General features: G+C 45.9%; 1 protein-coding gene across 6 annotated transcripts in view; it reads left to right on the top strand.

The window, feature by feature from the left end:
* Tln2 (talin 2) overlaps nucleotides 1–17,227 on the top strand; it is a 419,063-nt gene that overhangs the window by 262,461 nt on the left and 139,375 nt on the right. For all 6 annotated transcript variants that reach the window (XM_076576578.1, XM_042281192.2, XM_006979299.4 and 3 more), the window contains 6 exons: nucleotides 290–394; nucleotides 3,447–3,602; nucleotides 8,043–8,144; nucleotides 9,217–9,293; nucleotides 12,604–12,784; nucleotides 13,975–14,088. In XM_076576578.1, coding sequence (XP_076432693.1) covers nucleotides 290–394; nucleotides 3,447–3,602; nucleotides 8,043–8,144; nucleotides 9,217–9,293; nucleotides 12,604–12,784; nucleotides 13,975–14,088 — 735 coding nt within the window. The remainder of the gene's footprint in view (nucleotides 1–289; nucleotides 395–3,446; nucleotides 3,603–8,042; nucleotides 8,145–9,216; nucleotides 9,294–12,603; nucleotides 12,785–13,974; nucleotides 14,089–17,227) is intronic.

Genomic DNA, 17,227 nt, shown 5'->3' with positions numbered 1-17,227 from the left:
AAAATATGAACTCTGGGCCCTTTGGGGTATTGGGCCCTTTGAGGATCCAATTGTACTTGTGGCAACTACACATGTCATGCTGGATCTGGACATGGATCCTTGCACTCTGCTCTAACCTGCTTGGGAAGCCCTGCACTTAAACTTCCCGCAGGCTCTATTCCTTAGCCGATGCAGAAATGCCACTCGCCCCTGGTCCCCGTGCACCTCACCTGTAGGGACCTCCTCTCACCGAGTCTAGCTGCTGGCAGGCTGCAGTAACAGGTCCCCACCCCCTCTGTTGCTTCTGCAGGAACATAAGAACTGTGGCGAGATGAGTGAAATAGAAGCCAAGGTCAAGTATGTCAAACTCGCCCGGTCCCTCCGGACATATGGAGTCTCCTTTTTCCTGGTGAAGGTGAGTGGCCGTGGGCGTTAGAGGGGGCGGCCTGTTTACTTGGGGCTTCCTAGTCCCTTTCAGTAGAGCAGTTAAACTTGGTTAGTACCCTAGCACAGACGGATGCAGCATCTGGCCAATCATAGCCCACATCTAACCGTACATGAGCACCGGCTAGTGAGTGAGCCCGGCTGCTCCGGTGAGCCTCCAGGCAGCTGAGCCTTGCTCGTGTCCCAGAGGAGCAGCCTTGCTGCTGCTGTTCTGATGTTCCTGGAGGTCAACTGACCCAAAGCCCCAGAGTCCTCTACAATAAGTGATCATGGTTGACCGCTGACAACCAAATTAAATCCATGTCATATATGTCATCCTTAATTTGTCCCCGTCCTGAAACTGACCCTTTGTTAAAAAGAGCTGAACTCCCCTCAATATCTTTGGAGGGTCACAATACATCACCGCAGGCTGGAGGGTCACAGAGTGCTTTGTTCTCTCCCATTGCTACACATGTTCTGACCACAGTGTGGTCTCCTCTTGTGAGGAAACTGGGTCTGTCGTCTGTCTGTCTGTGTCTGCCTGCTTGCCTGCCTATCTATCTACCTACCAACCTACCTATCTCTCTTGAGACAAAGTCTCATTATGCAGCCCTGGCTGAACTGGGATTTTCAGATGTCTCCTGACGACTAGGCCACCACTCCTGGTGCTAAAGATGGGTTTTGTTGTTGTTTGTTGTCTGGTTTGGTTTGGTTTTGTTCAAGGCAGGGTTTCCCTGTGTAGCCCTAGCTGTCCTGGAACTCGCTCTGTAGGGTGGCCTCAAACCTGGAGATTTGCCTGCTGTACATAAATTTTATGTTGTTGTTATAGGATCATGTGTCCTGTAGTTTTTATTTTATATGAATAATTTACTTCCATAAAAATCTGTTGTTTCCCTACAGTTTGTGTGTATGTGTGCGTGTGTGTGTATCATGTGCATGCAGTGCCTTCTGAGGTCAGGTGAGGATGTCAGATTCCTTGGGACTAAAGCTATGGTTTAGCTGTCGTGTGGGTGCTGGGAACCAAACTCTCTTCCTTTGTAAGAGCAGCAAACGCTGTTGACCATGGAGATCTCCCCCTAGCCCCACCAAATGGCTTTTAAGCACTGTAGTATGTTTCTTGGATGTGCTATGATTTATTTATATGACGTCTTCTGCTATTGGAAACTGGAGTTCTTTCTAGCCTTTCACTGGGACAAACGCCATGTGTGCTTCTTGTGACAAAATTATTACATACACTTACAAATTTTAAAACAAAGTGTCCCTAGAAGCAGGCTGTGTCAAAGTGGAAACAATTTCAAGCCTCTGGATGGGTAGGTCTTGACATATTCTCTTCTATAAAGGGTTGTCAGTTTTTTAAGATGTGTGTATGTGTGCACACGTGCATGTGCGCACATATGTACATGCATGCAGGTGTAAACGTAGTGCCCGTGGAAACCAGAGCCATCAGATTCCCTGGAGCTGAAGTCACAGGTGGTGGTGAGCCACGTGAGCTGGGTCCTGAGAGGCAAACTCAGGCCGTCTGCAAGCGTGGTGTGCGCTCTTTGCTGGGAGCATCTCTGCAGCCTCAGCCTCTACCGTTTTTGACTTCCATTAACTATGATTCCTTTCATACCTTCTTCAGTTCTGAGAGTTAATTTTTAAAAAACTGTTTGACATAAATGAAGTTGTATTTGCTAAATTTTTAATATTATAAATACTGTCTGCATCATCATTTTTTGGAAGGTGGTTTTTTTTTTGCGGGGGGGGGGGGGGGGGGAGAGGCTGATTTATAAGAATGCTTCACAGCCAGTATGTAAAGTTTTTGACCAGCATATGTGCTGCAAGTACCTATTCTCCAGGTCTAAACTTCCTAATCCTCCTTACCATGAGACTTCCTTCTAGTGCTTTTTCCTCATCCCTCTATCTTTGTGCCTCCCCTATTCTCTGTGTTTGTTCTCTCTCTCTCTCTCTCTCTCTCTCTCTCTCTCTCTCTCTCTCTCTCTCTCTCTCTCTCTCTCTCTCTCTCTATCTCTCTCTCTCTCTCTCTCTCTCCCCCTCCCTCCCTCCCTCCCTCCTTTCCTCCCCCTCCCTCTCTCATCCGCCCTCCCTCCACCTCATCTCGGTGTGTTGTCTTAAAGCTCTTTTTCTTTTCCTTTATCCTTATTTCAATGTTTTTGCTGGAACAACACTTCTTACCCAGAAGTCTCAAAAAATACCCACCTGTGTTCTTCCTAAACCATTAACAAATCAAATGATGTAGCATAAGTGTGAAGTAAGAATCAATCATTTTAATAGATATCATTATATTTTTAAAGTTATTAAATTAATCAGTAATGCCATTTTTAGAATCACCCATAACTCCAGCACTTAGGAGGCTGAGACAGGGTGATTACCATGAGCTCCAGCTGAGCATGGGCCCTATATCAAAGGAACACAGTTGGGGATGGGGGTGGGAGAGAGATGCTCATTGTCTCTTATAGACCTGTATGAGAATTACACAGCACCACGGCATGTACAATGAATATACACATGACAAACCTTCACATGCTAAATGATGCCCTACAAACACCACCACAAAGAATCAAGACCTGTGCAAAGCAAGCGCTGGAAGTGGAAATGGATTGCAGATGTCTTTTAAAGGGGAAAGATCTATACCTCTTTAGAACCAGAAGATCCTAATTGGGCTCTTTGGGTTCACTTTAAGGGTTTGAATTCTACGTTACCATTTTTTCACCCACCCAGATGGCTTCCTGGAATGGTGATACTTGGATTTCACCTTCCAGTCTTTTTCTGGGAATCTCTCCAGTTCAGTCCCTTCTTCCTGACACAGTTTGGGAGCAACCCCTCGGGCTGAATAGTGCTCTTTTCCAGGAAGCAGCAGCACACTTTTATGAATCTGCCCAGTGTCCTGGTGTCCGTCCTCCTGCCCCATCCCTTTGTCTCAGTGAGTTATTTACCTGGCTGTTCAAAAAGCCATACCCAGTTTGTAAACAGACTGCAGGTAAAACGCACTAAATACAGTGTGTTCTAGAGAGGCTAATGACCCTTGGCCTCCTTCATTCCAGGAGAAAATGAAAGGCAAGAACAAGCTGGTTCCCCGCCTCCTGGGCATCACCAAGGATTCTGTCATGCGCGTGGATGAGAAGACCAAGGAAGTGCTTCAGGAGTGGCCGCTCACCACAGTCAAGCGCTGGGCGGCTTCACCCAAGAGCTTCACACTGGTATGGACAGCAAGACACCGAGGGGACCAATAGGCTCCTGGGCAGTATTGGAGGGCAGCCTGTGGGTACGGTTGGTCTTCAAGAGCTAGCATAGAGGGAGAAGGTGGGGCAGTCTATGGGCATAGAGGGCACTGGAGCAGAAGTAAGGGGCTGAGCAGCATGGGATGCTCTGTGTACCACTTCTCCTCATGTTCTATCCAAGTCCTCTTGGAGTTCATTGGCTGCAAAGTGATGCTTACCAGGAGGACTCTCAGCCATGTGCTCCTGATGATATCTCTTGTATATCCTGAAAGGAATCTTGTAACTGTAAGGCTCACATGTGAATCCTCCTCAGAATTGTGCTATTGTGCTGAAGAGCCCAGGCTGCCTAGAAAGAATACAGACTGTGGGTAGATGATATACATACAGTAGAAAGCTGGGGTAATACTAAAACTCGATGTCACTTCCTAGCTCTGTGACCTTTTTCAAATGGCCTCTTCTCTCTGAGCCCTGATTTCCCCAGCTTAAAATGGGATGGTAGTAACTGCCTCACAGTTCCTAGCATTGAGTGAGATGATAAAATAGTGTAACATTCATAGAAAGTAAATGACTGTTGTAGGCTTTCGGACCTCGACTCCACCTCTCAACTTCGAAAATTGCTGTTAACAGAATGTAACTATGTAGCCATCTAGGGACACATTTACATGTGAATCTTGAAAACGCAAGTAGGTTGCCAAGCAAGTTGAGCAAGAAGAAAAGTAAAAAGGTACTGGAAGTTGTTAACTACAGACTAAAGTTTTTAGGATCTGTATTTCTATGTAGATGTTGTAAAATAAGACATTTTGAAAAGTCTAAAGGAGTTTAGAAGGAATGATTGGTTTCTGTTGCTGTGATACAATCAATAACCTTGACCAAAAGCAACTTCAGTCCATTGTTTCAGGCAAGTCAAGGCAGGAACCTGAAGCAAGATATCCAGAGGCAAGAGCAGAGAGAGAATAGACATGTAGAATCTTGCTTACTGGCTCTCCATAGCCTTTTCCTCTCTTGTACTGTTCGGGAACTACCCCCCCCCCCCCGTGTCCCCACCCCCACTCCCCACCCCTGTCTAGGGAATGGTGTTGCCCACAATGAGCTGGGTCTTCCTGTGTCAATTAACAATCAAGACAGTTCCCCAGAGGCATGCTCACAGGCCAGTTCAATCTTGGTAATTTCCCAACTGAAGCTGTGTTCTCGGGTGTCAAGCTGGCAGTTAAAACATATCTGAGGACTTGCAGGGAACCCAGGTTCTGTTCCTACCACCCACATGGTAGTTCACAACCATGTGTAACTCTACAGTCCTGGAAGATCTGATGCCCTCTTCTGACCTCCATGGGCACAGAGCACTCACATGGTGCCCATACATACATGCAGGCAAAAAACTCACACGTAAAAGAAAGGGAATAAATCCTGAAAAAATGTTTAAAGCAAAATAAGTAAATAATAATAATAATAATAATAATAATAATAAGCATGGTCACATAATTTGATCATAGATCAATAGGTCCAGACAAGTTGAAAGGAATCCTTAGAAACTGCACCTTCGCCAGGCGGTGGTGGTGCACACCTTTAATCCCAGCACTCGGGAGGCAGTGGCAGGCAGATCTCTGTGAATTCGAGGCCAGCCTGGGCTACCAAGTGAGTTCCAGGAAAGGTGCAAAGCTACCCTGTCTCGAAAAACAACAATAAAAAAAAGAAAGAAAGAAAGAAACTGCAACTTGTGTAGTCAGCTGTAGCTGGATAGACCTACACAACTCCCAAAACATGGGTGTTGGTTCTCAGAGAGCTGCGTCCTCTTCTTTTATTGTGAGAAGTCATGCAGGATTTCTAAATTTTAAAATTTGTGTACAGATAAGCATGATATTTAGGAATACTAGAAGAAATTGCTTTAAGACTTTGGAGTGGTACTTTTGGGAAAGGCATTTTAGATTGTAACATCTGTGATCATTAGCTTGGTTAAGTGCAGTACCACTGTGTCTGTTAACTGCTAGAAAAATCAAAGTCACTGTGAGTAGAAACTACTCCAGTCTCTAATTATAATAGTGATTTTTTCCTATTGTATCCATTAAGATGATTTATATTTTTAAAAAAAAGGCAAGAATAAGTAAGTTGAAGACAGTTATCTCTGTTATATCTCTTTTTTATCTTTGTTATATCTCTTTTAATACTATTGGTCTTTCCAAAGTAGTTCTAAGTACTTAAAAAGCAAAACTTTATTTAAAAGATAGGATATGCTTATAACAAGCTATTTAATGGCCTCACCCAAAAGAGAGAGTGTACCCTGATGTTTTCACTGAGGTGTAAAGTTCGGTAAAGGCTTCTCATAAGGAATTCCTTCCTTCCTCCCCTAGACTTTTACTAATGTCCTGGTTTTGGGTGCTTCCCTGCTGGCTCTCTGTGATTGATTTCTGCTTTGGTTTTCTCGTGGTCAGTTGTTTGGAGACCTCCCTGTTGTCTTTCTAGTATTGATTTGCAGCTGGATTCCATTATGGTCGGAGAACATGCTGAAAAGGATTTCAGGGTTTTGTTTTGTTTCACCTTGTTCTTTCCCTTTTAAGATGTTGTTTTACTTTATGTGTATGAATGTCTGCCTGTAGTGGAATATTAACTATGTAAAGATGTGTTACATTTGTTTATGTTGCAGAATACTGCTTTAACTGTGTGAAGGTGTGTTACATTTGTCTATGCTGCATTTGTTTAATGATGTAAAGATGTGTTCCTGTTTTACCTTGCCTGCCTATGGCACCTGATTGGTTTAATAAAAAACTGAATGCCCAATAGCTAGGCAGTAGAGGGATAGACAGGGCTGGTGGGCAGAGGGAATAAGTAGGAGGAATCTAGGCTTGAAAAAGAATGAGGGAGGAAAAGAGGGAGACACTGGGGGGGCAGACAGACAGACACAGAGTAGGACATACAGAATGAAAGGTAAAAAGCCCTGAGGCAAAACAGAGATGAAGAGAAACAGGTTTAATTAAGTTATAAGAGTTAGTGAGACAAGAATAAGATAAAGCCGAGTGTTCATAATTAATAACTCTCCATGTCATGATTTGGGAGCTGGTTGGTGGCCCAAAAGAATGCCTGCTGCATTTGCATGCATATGATTGTGCACCATTTATGGGCCTGATGCTCACAGTGGCCAGAAGAGGGCACTAGATCCTCTGGAATTACAGATGGTTGTGAACTCCCATGTGGACGCTGGGAACCCAACCCAGGTGCTCTTCAAGAGTAGCAAGTGCTCTTAACCACGGAGGCATCTCTCTAGCCCTTACCTTGTCTTTGCTTATTTGTTTGTTTTGAGACAAGTACTCACTGTGTGGTTTTGGGTGGGCAGGAACTCATTAGTAGACCAGACTCACAGCCTCTGCCTCTCAAGTGCTCAGAGTTGATGTAGGCCACCCTGCCCGGCTCACCTTATCTTTCTGAGACAGTCAGGATATGATGGTTCTCTCTAAGAGCAGAAGGCACTTCTCTGCATTGCTCACTATTGCCTGGTGACCTTGATGGGAAGAAGCAGAAGCCACTAGGCCTGGGATACGAAGTGGACTGTGGGGCCACACAGAAATTCACTGTGTTTACTGTAGAAATAAAGTGGACCGCCGGGCGGTGGTGGCGCACGCCTTTAATCCCAGCACTCGGGAGGCAGAGGCAGGCGGATCTCTGTGAGTTCGAGGCCAGCCTGGGCTACCAAGTGAGTTCCAGGAAAGGCGCAAAGCTACACAGAGAAACCCTGTCTCGAAAAACCAAAAAAAAAAAAAAACCAAAAAAAAAAAAAAAAAAAAAAAAGAAATAAAGTGGACCGTCTCACCCACCGGGCATGTCTGGGGCCCACTGTTCTTCAGCTGCTAGTGAACTGGGCCCGCCATTCCCCACCCCCACCTTGGGCTGCATCTCCTATCTAGCTCTCTTGTGGGCTTCACTCTCCTCTGGAAAGAATAGGCTTTTCAAGAATGGCTACCACAGGTTGAGGTATACAGGCCTCTCCAGTTCTCTGCTTGGGGATGTGTGGGATATAAGAGAAAGCCCCCGAGAGCTCACCACACCAGGTCTCCTTTAGTCCTGGGGCTCCCGACCTGCCTGTCCACCTTTACAGTTTCCAGAGCGCTCTCTCCTTTCTATTTTGACATTTACTTAGGTGTGGGGCACATGGAGGTAGGAAGACAACTTGCCCGATGTCAATTCTTTCCTTCCACCTTGTGGGTCCTAGCGATTGAATTCAGGTCCTGAGGCATGGCAAGCCCCAGCCTTTTTTTTTTTTTTTTTTTTTTTTTAATATCCACTATTGAATAAGCTTTTAGAGGTCAGTTTTTCCCAGTTTTTCCTTTGAGTAGAGAACAGTGAAAAGTGAGCCATGTCACAGAGCTTCGTGGCCTCAAGATACCTGGGAGATCTAATACAGCTGTGTTTCTTCTAATTCTGCCCTTCTAGGATTTTGGAGAGTACCAGGAAAGCTACTATTCAGTACAAACCACAGAGGGGGAGCAAATATCCCAGCTGATTGCAGGATACATTGACATCATCCTCAAAAAGGTATGCTGTGTTGACAAAAAACAAGGCTCGATGATGGAGCCATATTAAGTGGAATCCGTATTTGAAATGTTTGATTGACAGGTTGTGTCGTCAACATTAAGATGGCTTGGGTATGAGGTCTCTTGACCTTGAATCCCCTGAGCATGTCTAGTTTTGCCACAGTGCATATTTGTGTCTGTTACTGCTGGCGAAGGAGCAATGGTCTGTGTTCTCGTTTGATTTTTGTTGCTGGGATGAAACACCCTGACCAAAAGCAACTGGAGAGCCAGAAGGGTTTATCTGGCTTCCACTCCCATGTCACAGTCTATCCTAGAGGGAAGTGTGGGTAGGAACTTGAAATGGGGCCTGCTTGCTCTCCGGTATACACAGCATATGCTCCAACCAGGAGCTCACAGCCGAGGAAGTAGAGCAGAAACCACGGAGGGATGCTGCTTGATGGTTGGTGCGGGCCCACGCTCAGCCAGCTTCCATGTACAGCGCAGGAAATGGTACCACCCAACGTTGGCTGGGCCCTTCTAAGTCAATTAACAGTCACAGCATTCTCCTACAGGCAGACCCACGGGTCACACTGTTCTAGGGAATTCCTCGAGTTGTGTCAAGTTGATAGTTAAAGCTAGCTGGGACTGTCTGTCCTAGTTCCTCACTCTCCCTCTCTAGATAGCTTTTTTGCTTTCCTGACTTTGTAGAAACGGAAAGTGTTCATTGTGGTTTTCCCAAGTTTTTGTTTTTACCAAACATAATGGCACCATGTGCCATTGTAGGATGTAGAAAAGCAGACGTTTTAAGGCTTCCCAGTACAATCCATTCAAACAACCATATTCTCATAGAATGGCATCGTGTGCGCCTGGCTGCTTTCTATGTAAGCAATGATAAACAAGGCTTGTTGTATTTATATATCGAGTCACGGGTTTCTGCTTTATTGGCAACACGCTCTTGTTTTTCACTCACTAACTATCAAGTACACAGAATTTGCCATAAACTTGAGTATTTGTGTCCCTTCGAAAGCTCTTTTCAGTGGTCCTCACTAAGATTTGCTGATGTTCCTTGTTGTGTGTGTCTGTTTTACCTCCAGAAACAAAGCAAAGATAGATTTGGGCTGGAAGGGGATGAGGAGTCAACCATGTTAGAAGAGTCAGTTTCCCCAAAAAAGTAAGTACCCAGGGAATCAGGGGTCCGCCTCCGCCTGCGATGAGGTGGTCATGGGATAGGCAAGGCTTGCTTTCCGTTATGGGCCTAGATGAGCAGTGTGTGTCATCCGGCTGTCCTGGGTGGCAGGGCCTGGTGTCTACCTCCATCTTGAGAAGCAGTTGGTTTTTCCTGGGTTCTGTTCTTGCATTTCTGGTGTAAATCTCAGGGGTTGGGTTCTTCCCTCAAAATCTGTAACTTGACTTCTGTTGGATTCTGTTCTGAGATCTCAGAGGCTGGCCAATGTCCACAGAGCGCTAATGACAAGCCACGCCCCTCTCACAGGTTGTGAGGCAGCAAAAAGACAAGGCTAAAAATCCATCACCCGGCCTCCATGGGTACTGCATGCAAGTAGTACACTAACATACGTGCAGGCAACATACTCATGTATGTAAAATAATACAAACAATTAAAAAAGAAAGAAAGAAAAACATACTCCTTAGGAACCATGCCCAGAGCAGATCTGGGGTCTGTTCTTTGCCTTGATTTTTCTACCTGCAAGAGTTCGTGTATAAATCAGGAATAATGTTTGTATCACTGTTATGTTTGGTTTTGATGACAGAATCACAAATAATGCACACAAAACATTGGCACATTTTGTTGTAAATGTGATCATTTCTGATCATTCTTTATCAATAAAAACTCGTCAGGATAAGAACCTGCATGATCAGAGAAGCAGTGGAGAAGTGACCAGTGACCTCCTCTCTTTCATGTTCCTCCATTCAGAAAGGCCCGAGACCTCTCTTAACTCCACCCTACTACTTCCTGTGTCTCTCTAAATTTGTCCTCAGCCCTCCAAAACCTCTATGGTTAATTCTGGACAGCTAGTAGCTAGCTCTGCCCTCTGATTTAAAGCAAATTTTATTGGCAGTTTTGGGAGCATCAGAATATAGTGAAAACACAACAACTTGAGGATGGAAAAATAACTCAGCTTTTAAGAATGCTTGCTCCTCTCACAAAGTACCAGTTTGATTCCCAGGACCCACATTGGGCTGCTCACAACCACACAGAACTCCATCTCCAGGGGAATCTGACTCCCTCTTTTGGCCTCTACAGGTACCTGCACGTACCCTCCCATAGATACACACACACACACACACACACACACACACACACACACACACACACACACTTTTTTTTAAAAATCATGTAATTAAGAACTCTTATCTCCATTTATTAATGAGAAAATGAATTTAATAAAAATAAGGAATATCTAGTAAGTGATGCTAGCTGGGGAATCCACACAGACACCCTCACGTTAAACAGATTTTTGTCTTGTTTTCATTCATTTTTATTCTATGTGTCCAGCATGCTATCTCATTTGATCCCAACACAGTTTCCTATGTAAGAGAAAAGCAGATGTTTCCACCCAAAACTTGTTTCCTGTAAGCACATAGGTTGGAACCACACTGGCCATGGCATATTTCAGGGCTGTCGTATGATATGATAGCCTGGTCTCCTAAGTCCTTGGAATGACTGATGCCCACCAGGTGGGAGGTATTAACTTAGTGCTTCCCACCAGAGTGAGGTGTTTGTGGGACAGCATCTGCAGCACTTGTGTGTCCCCCAGGAAGAGTCCTGCAAGTGTGGGAATGCAGAGTGCCAGGGCCCTGCCTGTCTGGGACTCCCTCTACTACAAGTACGTCATCCTGGATTCAAGTCAAGATGAGCGGGATGAATGGTCCAGGTGCTCTGAGCCTTAAATCTCCCACGTCTTCACATATGGCTGTTGGCTGAGGTACAAGATAGCAGCCTCCAGGCCTCATCTCCCTGGTGCCATCTATTCTGAGCTCATTTAAAAGAATGTTTGGTACTTATTCTTTACAATTTTGAGCAGATACATTATTTACTTTGACCAGATTCACCCCACGTTACCTTCTTACCCCACCTTTCTGCTCCCTCTGACCCCTTCTTTCCTCAGCAGATCTCCCTCCTACTCTCTAGTCTTTGTTTAAAGACCTACTGAGTTCGATTAGGGTGGCTCCCATAAGCATGAGTGTGGGGGAACATGGAGAACCTACTACTGTCTCCGCCACCAAAGAAAAACGACTCCCCCTTCCCGAGCAAAAATCAGCTCCCGGGGGCTCCTCAGCTAGTGGTGGGGCCTCGTTCATCCCTCTCCATGCTAGAATGCTGCCAGGCTCGTTCCTGTGCAGCTGTTGTGCAGGTAACCATGCCTGCCATGACTCGGGAGTGCAGCAACGGCGTCAGATCCAGTAGACAGCATCTGCCCGACTCCCCCCAGATGCTAGCGCCTCTGCCTCCCTCCTCCTCCTCTTCCGTGATGTTCTCGGAGCTGTGGCCCCTTCCCCCAAGACCCAAGGTTAAGTAGATGTTCTCTTTAGATTTGAGCGCTCAACAGGTGATCACTCTCGGCCCCTTTGACCTTGTAGGACATTTCATTAGGCACCGCCCACCTCTGCTCACATTTCTGACTCTTTACAGATGTCTGTTGCTTAAGATGGTCACTCGGTTAACAGCGATGATCTAAGATCGTCCCTGCCTCTTGGTATAAAATCTCTTCCCTCTTCACCTCTATTGGCACACCTGGGTTCCCCCAGACCCTCCTTGTGGTTTCCCACTGGGTTCCTCAAGAAGAACTGTGCTCCTTCTAGCTCCTTACTTACACACGTGCAAAGTCCTTTGCACTTATCACTCATTTACCACTCATTCTAAATGCGTTAAGATGGTGGTGGTGGTGGTGGTGGTGGTGGTGGTGGTGGTGTGTGTGTGTGTGTGTGTGTGTAAAAATCCTAATTTCTGGGTGGAATCTTTTAGAAGAGATGCAAGAGTCTCTCAAGCCTCCAGAGATGACAGATACCCTCTGTGGTCATTGGACTTGAACTTGTGAGAGGTTTTCCTTAAATTTATTTGCACGTTTTCCCCATCAAGCTAAGGATAGGTGCCATCTATTGCTGCCTAAAATAAAAACCTGCTGAGCGGTGTTCTCTCAGGGTGACTGGCCAAGTGATAGGACAGCACATCCCAGCCTTCCCTCAGAGCATCATGACAGGACTGTCGTTTGTTTGTCTTGAGAACAAATACATTGTATAATACTAGAACACTACCCACTGGAGGTGTTGACACTGGTCCTGAAGGGATTCATCTCAGGTGCTTCCGCTGAGCATCTTGGTGCTTCTCTTCATTCCTTGCCCACTGTGCGCTTCTTAAGTGGCCTCCACAACCTAGGGCAGTGGACGTCTTTGATGTCTTCCCACTGTGCCATACTGCACGTGGGTGCCTCCCTCGCCTTGACCAGCCGTCTCCTCCACAGGTCTACCATCTTGCAGCAGCAGTTCAACCGCACGGGGAAGGCAGAGCACGGCTCAGTGGCGCTGCCCGCTGTCATGCGCTCTGGCTCCAGCGGGCCCGAGACTTTCAATGTTGGTAGCATGCCCTCACCACAGCAGCAGGTCATGGTCGGACAGATGCACCGAGGACACATGCCTCCACTGGTGAGCCTTCCTGACTAGTCATCTGTTAACCTCTGGGCCATCAGAGATGGTGACGGGTTCTGTGTGGGAACCCTGCGCCTCACATCTGAGCCACGAGTCAACGACTGCGCATTCCTGTAATGGCGTGACTACTTGCTTCTTTCTAGAATCAGGGGCTAGAGAGTGAGGGGCCTTGCATTTAGTTACGTTTCCCCTTGCAATTACAAATACCTGACCGAGGCAGCTTATGGAAAGAAATGTATGTGTTGGCTAACATTTTGAGTACAGTCCATCGTGATGAGGAAGGGATGGGCAAGAGTATGAGGCTGCTGATCACACTGTGCATCACATTAGTGAATGAGGTGGATGCTGGTGCTCAGCTTTCATTTTGACATGGTCCAAGATCCCAACCTGTGGAATAATGCCACCCACATTTAGAGTGGACCTTCCTACCTCAGTTAACTCAAGCTAGAAATTGGTCTACCCTCAAAGATCTGCCCAGAGGCTTGTTTCCAAGGTGATGGTGATTCTTAATCTATTCACGTTGGCCATAAAGATTAACCATCATGGACCTCTTTGTGCTGTAGAAACAAAGCTCCATGCCCCTGCAGCAGCTTCAAGTTGGCTGGCCCGGATACCCTCACAAAATGTGAGAAATGGGCTAGTCATCCATGATCTCCCTTTGCAACCTAGTCTTGTTGAATTCTTCCTAATTCATCTGATTCAGTACCACTCAGGCCTGCCTTGGGAATTCCTTGCTATTGGGCTAGTTCTGAGGACTCAAGAATACCAAAGCTTGGAAATCATGCAGCTGGAAAAGCATGTTGGCTCTAAGTTTGGGCAGAGTCCTAAGGATGATCAAGAATCCTTAGGAAGCAGCCGTCTGTGTTCTGGGCATGGTATCTTTTATCCACAGCACTCAGATCAACTGTACTCCTGAATTCCCCTGTGAAGATGCTTGTCAGCCTTCTTGTCTGCTAATTAAGCTCTCCACACCCTTCTGATTATAAGCCCTTCACTGCAATCACCTTCGCTTTGTGTTCTATTAATATAATGTGCTATTTCTAGCCCTCAGGTTGAAATGGGAGCTAGTTCAGGTGCGTAATGAGATGTGCTCTTGACTGAGAAGGTTTAGTTTTGTTCTGCTTTGCAAGGGGACCCTGTCGTTTCCCAGATTCCGCTCACCACCTTGTGTTCGTCTGCCTTTCCAGACTTCGGCGCAGCAAGCCCTTATGGGGACCATCAACACAAGCATGCATGCTGTCCAGCAGGCTCAGGATGACCTCAGCGAGCTGGACTCACTGCCACCTCTTGGACAAGACATGGTAAATATCCATCAGTCCTTCTCATCTTGTGTCTCTGTCCTGACTCAGAATAAGGTTACATGCTCTATCTCCAGCTAGCTGATAAAGAAATCTGTGCGTCTTGGTGTATGTTGGGTCTTTGATGCTCTGTCACACTCATAGGAAAAGAGGACTGCTGTGCTGAGCTTAGACCCCAGAGTCCATTGATCCCAGCTCCCCTATTCACTGGCTGTGTGAATCTGGGTATCTCACTCCCTCAAGCCTTTCCCCTGTCATCTGTAAATAAGGCTGATGGGAAGGGGTGATGATCCAATTCTTAGCATGCACGTAGCATCTAATAAGAGCTCAACTCAGGTAGCTGGCTTTGTATTTTAAGTACTGCCAGTAGCTCTCAGATCCAGTACACAGTGGGATCCCATGGGTGGCTTGTTAAAACTTATCTCTGGGCCCTAGCCATCATCTTCGCTTATGTTCTGCTCTTAGCATGTGTTTTTGATCTAGTGGGTATGGGGTGGGGCCTACAAATACGTGTTTCCATCACATTCCACTGGCTGAGCACAGTGTTTTGCCGATGCCTGGGTTAGCTATATAGTACTACTGAGCCTTGCAGCAGGGTGAAGTGATGAGCACTGAGGCCTTCCAGTAGCTGCTGCACGAATCAGCTAATGCCTCACATGTCGAGATGTAGTCGGCAGAAGAGCAGTACTGACATCACCCAGGTTCTTAGGAGAGAAGCAGAAAGCCTAGGCCCGTCAGCATCCTCTGTCACTGTGCCTGTTAGCCAGCTGCCCCTGTGATTTGCTGGCATGCTAAACTTTGCAAAGACCTGACTAGCAAGCTTGCTCCCTGCTGCCTTCTCCTCCTCCCTCTTCTCCTTATTCTGCATCCAAACCACCTGCAGAGCATCACAAAAAAAAAATCTCAAGTTACACAAATCAGTGCCTCTGTGGGCAGGCCTGGGCACCAGAGCAGGTTCGGTTTGTTTTCCTTCCTTTTCTGATGGGCAGTCACAGTGAGAACCCACCGCTAGAAGATAGGCTGATGTCCTTGCAGGGGCCAGAACCGAGATGCATTCTTCCTCCTGTGTAGCCGGATCACTTTTTCAAAGTTGTCCCTGAATGCTGTTTTCCATCTCTGTACCAGTGTGTGTGTGGAGGTTGCTCCTGCCCTCTGTACCATTTCTCTCAAGTCCCTGAATTCCTCATACATTTTTCTCAGGGATCTTAAGAGTGGAAATAAATAGTGGACTTCCCTATTCAGAACAGCTGGGAGACAGGGCTTTAAAATATGTGGCAGTGACTGTCCCAATTCACCGATTTTTAAGAATTAGAATGTGCTAAGATAATATGCGATTCCCCTAAGCCTAGATCAGTGTCTTACCTACAGGGTCATCATTATCAATAGAAATCATCATTTGATAGGTGAGCTCTGAAATGCTAGGAAATAGACAGTTTACAAGTGGACATAGACAAACTTCTGACACAAGTGAAGCTATACAACAATACTAATCACAATACAAATCTCCTAATGTTTTAAGTAAATTTACATTGTTTTGTGTTAAGCTACAGTCATAAGCGATCCTTGGCAATTGTAGCCCACAGTCTTCGAGTTGGACACACCTGATTGGTTGAAACAAAATATAAGAGCTAGGAATGCCCTTTGAGTCTCTATAGTAGGAGAAAGGCAAGGCCCAGAACCTGGGTATAGTTTGCCATTGTCCTGTCACCTGATAGAGCCAAAGCAGGCCATGAGCAGGAGCCTCGGCCCATCTTCCCAGGCACACTGGGAAAAATGTCAGCTGCACGTGGCCGTGATACCTGATTTTCTTCATGATAGTTCATGTCATGTCCATAGGAAAAGCTTCAGTGTTGGTCAAGAACCCTTGTGAGCTGGCATGCCCAAGTTCTAACTCCGCAGCCTACAAAAGCAAAGTGAAGATTGTCGTCAAGTGTTAGTGTACATCCAGAGTTATTGTGAGACACTGATTTTTACTAGCCTAATTACATGTCCTAATTACATTATCATATAAGAATGGCTTCCGTTGTGAATTTTCCACACATAATAATGTCCTTTGATCATATTTACCCCATTGCCCTCCCCTCTTCTTCTCCCACTCCTATTGAGCCTGTTCTTTCCTCATTCATCTTGTTTGTTGTTGTTGTTGTTTTTAGATGAGCCAGTGAGTTTACTTAGGGTTACTCACAGGAGCATGTGTGAGGGGTTATGTATGGGAACATGTGCTACTTATTGGTAGCAACACCATGAAAGAAAATGTCTCTCCCTCTCCCAGCAACCATTAAGTGCCTGTCAACCCTCAGTGTAGGGTAACACCTAAGTCTCTCCAGCCTTCCTGATGGACCCAGTCTTGTACAGATCTTTTTCAAGTAATCTAGCTGCTGAAAGTCCCAAGAGGGTCATGGCCATCTCACACCCAGAGGACTGCATACTACAGCACTCTACTAGTCTTAATGTTCTGTTGCTGTGACACCATGACCAAAGAAACTTATAAAAGAAAGCATTTAAATAGGCTTACATTTCAGAGGGTTGGACTCCAGGATGTTGGAATGAAGGCATGGTGCCAGGAACAGCTGAAATCTCCATCTTGATCTGCAACTAGGAGGCAGAGAGAGGTTTGTTTCTGTCTTCTGAAACCTCCAAGCCCGCCCCCAGCGAAGCACCTCCTCCAACAAGGCCACACCTCCTAATCCTTTCCAAACAGTTCTACCAGCTGGGGTCTATTCACACATGTGAACCTGTGGGGGCCATTCTCACTCAAACCAGCACACTACTCTTCTCTCCAGCTTTTACATTTTCTCCTTCCCCTCTTCCTGGGATCTCTGGGTCTTGGAGGAAGTGATATGATCTTTGACTCTTTCAGTTGTATTCACCTAGATATAGCCATATCAAATTATTTTTCCTACAAGTTATAAACATCTTTTAGATTGCAGTATGAGATACAGAGAGTTGATAGACCTTTCAGAGAATTTATAGACCTTTGAACATCTCTGGACACATAAGAAACCTGTTCGGGATATTGTTTAAGATGACTCAGGCATGTTCAGTGCTGGCCCAGGCCGGAGAGTGCAGCCAAATTCTGGTCTCATCCTATGGCTCAACTTCTCTGGTCTCCTGGGCAGTTGAGTACTCTATGGTTATGTTG

This window comes from Peromyscus maniculatus, chromosome 7 (assembly GCF_049852395.1).
Source record: "Peromyscus maniculatus bairdii isolate BWxNUB_F1_BW_parent chromosome 7, HU_Pman_BW_mat_3.1, whole genome shotgun sequence".
Classification (NCBI taxonomy): Eukaryota; Metazoa; Chordata; class Mammalia; order Rodentia; family Cricetidae; genus Peromyscus; species Peromyscus maniculatus.
The sequence above is the reverse complement of the archived record's forward strand: the minus strand, read 5'-3'. Positions and strand labels throughout refer to the sequence as shown.